Source organism: Salvia splendens, chromosome 4, assembly GCF_004379255.2.
Source record: "Salvia splendens isolate huo1 chromosome 4, SspV2, whole genome shotgun sequence".
NCBI classification, from domain to species: domain Eukaryota; kingdom Viridiplantae; phylum Streptophyta; class Magnoliopsida; order Lamiales; family Lamiaceae; genus Salvia; species Salvia splendens.
In genome coordinates this window covers 20,291,080-20,300,937 of record NC_056035.1, presented here as the reverse complement: position 1 = coordinate 20,300,937, position 9,858 = coordinate 20,291,080, and the positions used below count along the sequence as shown (strand labels likewise).

At 34.0% G+C, this 9,858-nt stretch overlaps 1 protein-coding gene across 1 annotated transcript; it reads left to right on the top strand.

The window, feature by feature from the left end:
• The first annotated feature begins 1,989 nt into the window (after nucleotides 1-1,989).
• LOC121799069 (GDSL esterase/lipase At5g03610-like) lies at nucleotides 1,990-6,694 on the top strand. The gene is made up of 5 exons (XM_042198392.1): nucleotides 1,990-2,236; nucleotides 2,314-2,547; nucleotides 3,218-3,492; nucleotides 5,755-6,061; nucleotides 6,345-6,694. Exons 1-5 carry the CDS (start codon nucleotides 2,125-2,127, stop codon nucleotides 6,560-6,562), a joined length of 1,146 nt encoding a protein of 381 aa, XP_042054326.1. The 5' UTR covers nucleotides 1,990-2,124; the 3' UTR covers nucleotides 6,563-6,694.
• Nucleotides 6,695-9,858: the final 3,164 nt, after the last annotated feature.

Here is a 9,858-nt window from a genome sequence, read left to right as displayed (position 1 = left end):
CACATAAATCTCAACATTTCCCATGAGCGACTTTGAATTGTTGTATTCTAACTGGGTTATATTTTAAAGCGAATCCTCGTGGGGTTTCTGAAAATGAACCAAAATTATAACCCAATTACACTACAACAATTCAAAGCTGCTTGTGGGAAATATTGAGATTTACTGTATGTGATATTTTATTTTGTGCTACTCGATAGTATTACACATGTAAATTGAGCTAATTTACTTTTAGGTCACTAATGTTGATTTAAAAAAAGGTAAATAAAATTAAACCCTAAAACTTAATGTTGAGTTTAGGACTTCCCCTTTCGGAAATATAATTAAATGGGGGCTTCAATTTGGAATCTAGATTAAGTAATGGGCCAAATACTGGGCTTAAATGATTTTAATCTTATATAAGCCCAGTCATACAACTAGTGGTGACTCTAATATGCAACTCTGTCTCAAATATTTGGAAACGATTTTCTGTAACATTATTTGTCAATCGATTAACGTTGTATTGATATATTTTATTAATGTTATTTGTTATTTCTTGAAATCAAATCTAGAAATCTAACGGTACATATCATAGTTTGAAGTTTGTAAGAAAGATGTAGTATGCATTTTATCACTACCTTACAGTACTAGTACATATACTTTGGATGATTTTATAATTATACTCCATAAAATATCTTATTACTATTTATTAATTAAATATGCACATTTAAATTTATTTTATTGTTTTTATTTTTAAGAAACTCAAAATGTAAGGAAGAATTTTGAAAAATCTAAACTAATATGAAAAAGTAAGATAAATATAATTAAAAATTATAGAAATATTCGGCCTTGGAGTTGAGAAACATCCAGTTACAAACCACTTCAATCAATAAGTCCAATCAATTTGTTTCACTGAAGGGCCTAGCCTGACCCAACCACTATCCCATATATAGACCAACTCATAATGGGCCTGATCAATATTAGGCTGAGTCGGCCCGAGCAAGTTTACAAACTCTAATATGGACATTAAAATTATTTAGAAAAAATTAAAAGAAAATTAAAGAAGATAAGAAAACATATTCTTTCAACTTTGTCATCCAACTTTAATTCGGAGTTCAATCCCCACTCAAATGATTAATACATCCAACTCTTGGAAAAGTGATATGTGGAGGTTCGCATTTATATTTCCCCAACTTCCAACAACTACACTATCACCACACACACACACACACACACACAAGAAACAAGGGGAAAAAAATCTACATCTTTCTTTTATTTTGGTCAAAGGACAACTTATTCATATGTAGTGTTATCAATTTTCGACTTTCCCATTACAAAGTCAACATAACTATTGTGCTAATTAGAACAAGTGAGAAACCTAAGGCTATCCCTATCCCTAAAAGAGTTCTTGTTCTCACCATACATATATTATTTTAGATTTTTAGTTCTACTTCCTCCCTCCCTAGGATGACATGAGATTTTATATAGTTTTATTTTATATGTTTAAGTGTATAAAATAAAGTAAGAGAAAAATAATAAAATAGAGATAAAAGATGTTTCTATTTTTAGTAATTAGTTATTTTAGTTGGGACAAACTAAAAAGAAAAATGGATCATTTTGGTCCATTCACAAAATATTGTCCACTTTGTTTTCTTTTCCGTTTTTGGTTAGTGTATCCACTTTCCAATAACTCATTACATCCATATTTTATTATAAAAGTAATATATTCCTTCTGTCTAATTAAAAGTGAAACGTTTTTCTTTTTGGACTGTCCCATAAAAAAATGAAACATTTCTAAAAATAAAAATAACACTCTCTACTTTTTTATCTATCTTACTTTACTCTATCTTCATTATTCACAAAATAACATTACATAAACTCTCGTGCCGAAAATTATATATTTCATATTTAATAGGACGGGGAGCGTATAATAATAGGACCACATTTCATTAACTTTTTTAACTTTCTTTCTTTCACATTTCTTGAGATCCGCGCGAACATTTTGATGGACGGAGGAGTATAAACTTACAATATGCATAAGGAGCATGATACAAGAAAACAAAATGGAATAGAACACTCATAGCATAATATAAGTGTAATCATCAAAGGAGTGGGCTACAAAATTATAAATTTAAAAATAGAGAGCCCATGCCTTTGCAAAGTATAAAATCATCAACATTCTTCATTCTCCACATCTCTCCAATGGAATCCTCTAAACTCTTCTTTTCCTTCTTCTATTGCTGCTTCCTCCTCTCCTCAGGTACACTCTCTCTCTCTCTTTTTAATTTCCCTCTCAAACTTGAAATTAATATAAACATAATTTTCTTTATTTTGAAGGATACATATGCATTCAAGCTTCACCTCTCAACCACCATCACCGGCGGCAGAAGCATGAAATTTCCGATGGAAGTTTGAGACCGAAAAAGCTATTCGTATTCGGGGACTCATACGCAGACACGGGCAACATCAGAAAATCGCTAGGAAACTCGTGGAATGAGCCGTACGGCTCCACCTTCCCCGGGAAACCCGCGGGCCGCTTCTCTGATGGCCGCATCCTCACTGACTACATTGGTAACCATATACTCGTATCTACGTTATTCTTTTTTTTTAACTTTACTCTTTCTCCATTTTAAAACGAATGCAGAAAATGAAATTAATTATTATGCGAGTAATTAATTAGAGTTGATTAAAAAATAAACGTATCTTTTTCTTTGCTTTTTCAGCATCAACACATTGTATACCATCATTTATTCACTTTATCTTTTTTTCTGCTTTCCTTCGCTTTTCTTTTTTTGGTTTGGTGGACTAATATATTATTTATGTTTTTTTGTTGAAAATAAAAACAATAACACGGTTTCTCTTTACCATCATCGAGTAGTGTCACACACATGCACCACTTTATTCATTACTGGTTTTGAATCTTGATGCTTTTGTTTTGAGATTATATTATATATAGATAGATATTTATATATCCAGCTGGCATGTAATTACTTTTCTGATTTCCTACACGATATGTATATCTCATTAAATTAATCACCCAAATAATAATATTGTTGAAGAGTTATTTTCATGCTGATAGATGTGGTTTCTTGTAATATCATTGTCCATGCAATTATAGGTTAAATAAATTAATTTTCTTCTAAATTAAATCCGTCTTTATCATATTTGGCCAGCATGATAATTCATGAGTCAATGAACTAGTACGTTTTGTGACATTAACTGATATTAATAAAATAAACAGCCAAGTTCTTGGAAGTGAAGTCACCGTTAGCGTATGAATGGATGGAAATGGGAGGGAAAAAGTTGCGGAATGGGCTGAATTTCGCATATGGAGGGAGTGGTGTGTTCAACACAATAGGAGATCTCTTGCCCAATATGAGCACTCAGATCGGATTTTACGACAAACTTGTGCATGATTCCGTCTACACCAAATCGGACTTGAAGTCGTCTCTTGTTCTCGTCTGCCTCTCCGGCAACGATTACGGTGCTTTTCTTGCCGAAGGTGGAACTATGCAGGTAACACTTCATTTTATTTTACTTCATTAGAAATAGGAGTTCAAGATTTTTAATTTTTGGTATGTGTGGTTGGATTTAATTTACAGCACCAAAAATCGTTACATTTTACTTGGAATTAATTTATTGAACCAAAAAAATAAATTGCGTGACTCTTTTCTTATCTTAAAATTGGAAGTTGTGGGGTGCGATAGTATTTGAATTATACACGTCCTTTTCTAAAATGGGCGATGATTATCAGTTGGATTTCCTTTTCATTTTATTGAAAAAATCCGGGCTTACAATTTTTTATAGGCATCTATAATTATAAATAGCTGTATTTGAATGTAATAAAATGATTAATGGTGATAAAAGTCAACTAAATCAAGTCTTTTTTGAGTTAATTAGATGCGTTTTGTTCAAGGGTCTTTAATAATTGCATAAGAGATAATTAATGCCACTATAATTAGTGGGTTACACGTATTTGTGTATCTGAATATCGCACTTATCTAGTTTGATTAGATTTCATTATCTTCTTCGTATTTGTGTATATCAATATCCCACTTATCTAGTTTTATTAGATTTCATTATCTTTAAAATAGTACTCCCTCCATTTCATAAAATAATGATATTTTTTATTTTCGGATGTTTCGTAAAAATATCCCCTCTTAATTTTAGTTACTTTTTTTCTCTCTAATAAGATAGGCATCATTATCCACAAACAACACTATAATTACTTTATTTTTATCCTCTTTTACTTTATTAATTAATTGTATATTAATTTTATGGTATTCCAAATATTTATATTTTTGTGGGATGGAAGGAGTATTTTAGTTTATAAAGTCAGTGAAAATGTTTTCACTGACTTTATTGCTCCAAATATGTTATTCCAAACATTATTGCTCCCACATCATGTGTACATAACAAAGAGGCAGTTTTATTACTTAGATTAGTAGTACTAATAGTAATACATTATTTTATTTTTCTACTAAAATTGGGAGTGGTGAGTAGTAACGTGACGATGTTGGGCAACTGAGTCCTCTAATTTTGGCGAATGCATTTATTAGGCGGATGGAGCCTTTATTAGAAGTTAACATGAATTCAAGCAATTAGGTGGCAATGCCTTTCCCATTAAATTATTAGGATACAGCTACTCTATTTGATTTTATTTGATTTGATTTGATTTGATACTATTTTTAAAAAATAATTTAGATTTCGTGGAAACAAGGGTTTAATTGTTTAGGTTTGGGCTAATGATAAATTGATAATAATACATTTTAATTTAGTTTGCAAAAAATTATGAAATAAATTTTACGATTAATTCGCTTTGGTGTGATATGGCACCAACCCAAATAGGAGTAGTAAACTGTATAAATCAAGATCTCTACCTAATCTCGTTGTCTAGGAAGTTGTAGTAAGGCGTATCTCTCTTGTCTATTTATATTTTGCATTGTGTCGTTGTATGTCTGTCATTCAGAGTATCTCTCTGTGCGCTCCACTACCTAGGCGACAATTGAATACTCCATCGTCTCATAAAAATATTGACATATGATGTGATATGTGAATTAAGATAAAATTATTAGAGTAATAGAGAAGAGGGAAAAGATAGTTAAAGTAATAGTAGTGGATATTGAGACTCAGATTATTATTAGTGTTTATTGGTGGTATAAGTTGTAAATAATTTAATGTATATAGATAATAAATTGGAATAATTTTTCATAAATGGAAATGTCGATATTTCTATGTAACAACAGAAAATGAAAAATGTAAATTTTTTATAGGACAAAGTGGTAATATTACTGACTTTAATTAACACTTAATCATCATATCCTAATTCATTTCTTATCCAAGTTAATGACTTTAAGTACATAGCGGCTTAGAAAAGTATTTTTCTATTTTATATGATCATATATTAATAAGATATCAATAATATATGATATCAATCTCAAAAGTTCTTCCAGAGGTAATAAATACTCCTTCAATATGATTACTCCTTCCATGCCTCAAAAATTTGTTACATTTAGCTTTTATCATTTTTGATAGTAGACTCTACGTTTCACTAACTCATTTTCCCTCACATTTTATTATAAAACTAATATATAAAAGTAGGAAACATGTACCACTAATTTTTTCAACCCACTTTCTATATTAAAATCAATATATAAAAGTAGGAAACATGTACCACTAATTTTTTCAACTCACTTTCTATTAGTATATTTCTTAAAACCCGTGCCGGAGGGAGTACTATATAATGGTCTTATGAGTTTTTAATGAATTGATTGACAGGGATTGCAAACGTTCATACCGCGCGTGGTAAATCAACTAGGCGTGAACTTGAAACGACTCCAACAGCTCGGTGCAACTAAGGTTGCCGTGACATTACTCCAACCGTTGGGCTGCCTTCCTCGGAGCACGGTCGATACAACGTTCCGACGATGCAACACCACCCAAAATCTAGCCGTCTCCTATCACAATCTTCTATTGCAGCAAATCGTCGCTAAATTAAACAACCAATCCAAATCCTCCACCTTCTTCATCATCGATCTCTACAGCTCCTTCACAACAGTGCTCAACGAAAAACGAGACTACCTAGGTGCGTTTTTTGCCATTTAATACTCCTTCCGTTATGAACTATTTCTTTTTTTAGTCCGTCCATGAAAAATATGACCTTTATAATTTGGAAAACTCCATTCTCTCTATGAGGTGGAACTCATTTTCCACTAACAATACTTTAAAAAAAATTTCTTCTTATTTCTCTTTTACTTTTCCAATTATGCATTAAAACCCGTGTCGAATCAAATATTCACTCTTTAGGGATAGAGGGAGTATAAATTTTCAGTTTTAATTAATAAATGTGGTGTTGAAATGAAAAATAGGTAATTTGAGATTCGATACTCCATTGAAGCCATGTTGCGTTGGGACGGACGGCTACGTTTGCGGCAGCGTGGACGAGAAAGGTGCGAAAATGTATACAGTTTGCAGTGATCCGAAATCGGCATTTTTTTGGGATTTGGCACATCCAACTGAGGCTGGATGGCATGCCATTTACACTACCTTCAAATCCACTCTTGAACAAGCCTTTAAGTTTTACTAGTTTTTTCTATGTTCATGTCGAATTCTTGCTATATTTTGTTAAATTGTTGCATGGAAATTTGTTTTATTGTTCAATACATATGTTGATAGTACAAACAATCAGCGATCAAATCAACAATAAATTTTTAATCAATACTTCCTTCGTCCCTTAAAAATATAATCTATTTCTATTTTGGACCGTCCCCTAAAATAAATAAAAAATTAAACTTTCTATCTTAAGACGTGGACCCTACAATCCACTAATACTATTTTCACCATTTTTTCTTTTCCTCTGTCTTACTCTACCTATTTTTATTTTTCTCTCTTTTACTTTACAAATTATTTCTTCTTATTTTATCAATTGTACATCAAAACTCGTGTCATTTCAATTTTTTTTTCAAGAACGGATTTAGTAAATGGACCCACAAATTGAAGCAGCCGGCATGCGGTGCGTTTGAAATGTAACGCTCAAGCAATCTTGCATTATTCTACAACTAATGCTAATTAACATAAGAATAAGTGGGGTTGATTGAATCGAAGAGACGCTTAAGCCAACTTTATTGCAATATGAAAAATAAATCTCTATAAGTACCTATTTACAAAATAAATCTTTTTATCTAAATTCCAACAAATAAAAAAAAAGGTTTGCCTTGCTCCGTATCCTAAGTTTAAACTGGTCTGATGGAGAAGCCGGAACAGAACGATAAATGTGTTGGCGGCGATGCCAGAGAAGATGAAGGCTACTCAAGATAGATGAAGCGGATTGAGGGAGAAGTGTAGGGATCAGACATAGATCGGATTCACTATTTAGCAAGAGCTCTTTGTTCTTCATTAGGGAGCTCAGTCAAACTCCAACAAAGCGACTGATATTACAAGCAAGTTTACAAGAAAGCTTGATTACAGAACAAGAGACGATCTAGCTATTACAGACTAGAGAATTAATCACCAACCACTTGGAGTCTTCTATACCCTGCACACTCACAAACCTGATTAGTAAAAACTATAATAATCCTTTCGGATCTAAGTCAGAAACCACAGGTAAGAGAGAAACAACACATAAAGAACACTTCAAGAATGAGTCTACGGCTCAGACACCCGCCATAGGCTCAAGCCTATTCTCCAGAACTTAGATCCAAAGGAGTATTGCCAAATCAACCGGTGATTAACCTCACACTCCAGATTCCAGGCCAACACAACCCCCAAGCACCAGATCTAACCAGTTCAAGAACACCTCCTCACAAAAACCGCTCCAGAAACAAAACCCTAGTTCACAACCGACCCAGCAACCGAAGTAGTTGCTTCCCACACTACTGTAGCACGATCCTCTTCACTTTCAACCGTGAGAGATCATCAGAAACAGTCGAAGAGACGTCGGAGAAGGAGAACAGAAGAGAGAAACGAGAGAGAGAGAGTAGTGAGAAAGTGAGAAGTCAGAGAGAGAATGAGAGTGAATAATATCAGTGAGTAACCCAAGGGTCTCACTCACATAACAAACACAAACCTGGATCCAACGGCTGGAGACAAGGATCCGAGTGAGGGTACAAGTGGCGGCATCTGGAGTGGAGAGGTAAGTCTATTGGGCCCAGCCCAATTCTCATACATATGAGCTACGGTTAAAACGGGCCCAAATGTAAGTCCACCAATTATTCAACATACTCCACCTTGGACTTCATTCTGGGAAACCAGCTTGAACTAACTGGCTAAGGTGAACATCATCACAGCCTATAAAGGCAATCCCCCCTCAGCCCCAAAGAACACAACGGAGTTCATTGGCATTAAGGGAATCACCATGCTGCCTCCAGACACCAGAGGGTCTAAACCCATTAGTCTAGGAGGACTTTTTTGCCTCAGTCCACATACCAGCTTTACCAAGGCAGGTAGGATGACTGAGGTCTTTTTATCCCCGGGACATGCAACTATCCAAGATCAAAGTGCAAGAATTTAATGCAGAAGATAAGTTTTTCAGCTGGCAAAGGTTTTGTACCCATATCAGCAGGGTTTTTGTCTGTATGCACTTTATGTAGAAAAACTTCACCTTTTTCTACTATGTCCCTAATGTAATGGAACCTTACATCTATATGTTTAGTTCTATCATGGAAAACAGGGTTTTTGCATAACTGTATTGCAGACTGAGAATCAGAAAATATAGAGGGGGATGACTTCAGAAATTTAAGTTCAGAGAGAACTCTCTTTAACCAAACATCTTCTTTCATTGCTTCTGTGATAGCAATGTACTCTGACTCAGTAGTGGATAGGGCCACTATATGCTGCAACTGGGACTTCCAACTGATACAAGAACTGCAAATAGTAAACATATAGGAGGTAGTTGACTTCCTCTTATCCCTGTCATTTGCATAGTTAGAATCCACAAAACCAGTTAAGGAGACACCAGCTTCACACTTAGAATAACACAAACCATATTTTGCAGTATGTTTGAGGTATCTTAAAAGCCATTTTAGAGCTTCCCAATGCACAGATCCAGGGTTTGACATATACCTACTAAGGCATGAAACTACATATGCAATATCAGGCCTAGTACTTACCATCAAATACATCACAGACCCAATGGCATTGGCATAAGGAACCTTCTTCATAGCAACAATATCAGACTTGGTTTGAGGACACTGATCTTTACTCAACACAAAATGAGAAGCCAAAGGAACAGAGACAGACTTTGAATCCAACATGTTAAATTTTTTAAGAATTTTACACACATAAGATTCCTGATGCAACACTAGGGTAGAAGCCTTTCTATCTCTAAAGATATGTATCCCTAATATCTTCTGAGCATCACCTAAGTCCTTCATGTCAAAATTCTCACTTAAAGAAGACTGGACAGACTTTATGGTTTTCAAACAAGGTCCCATTATAAGCATGTCATCAACATACAATAACAGGAACACAGGCACAGAAGAGTTAAGATCCTTAACATACAAGCATGCATCAAAAGTGCTTCTCACAAAACCCAACTTATGCATACAACTGTTAAACTTAATATTCCATTGCCTATGAGATTGTTTCAAACCATACAAAGCCTTTTTCAACAAACACACATGATTGGGAAATTTGGGATCAACAAAACCTTCAGGCTGTTTCATGTAGATAGGTTTATCTAAATCACCATGCAAAAAGGCAGTTTTGACATCCATCTGTTTCAATTCCCAATTAAAGTGAGCACACAAGGCAAGCATTAATCTGACAGTAGTGAATTTAACAACAGGAGCAAAAATTTCAGTGTAATCTACCCCCTCTTGTTGAGTAAACCCTTTGGCAACCAATCTGGCCTTGTACCTAAGACCCTCCACTTCATTTTTCAGT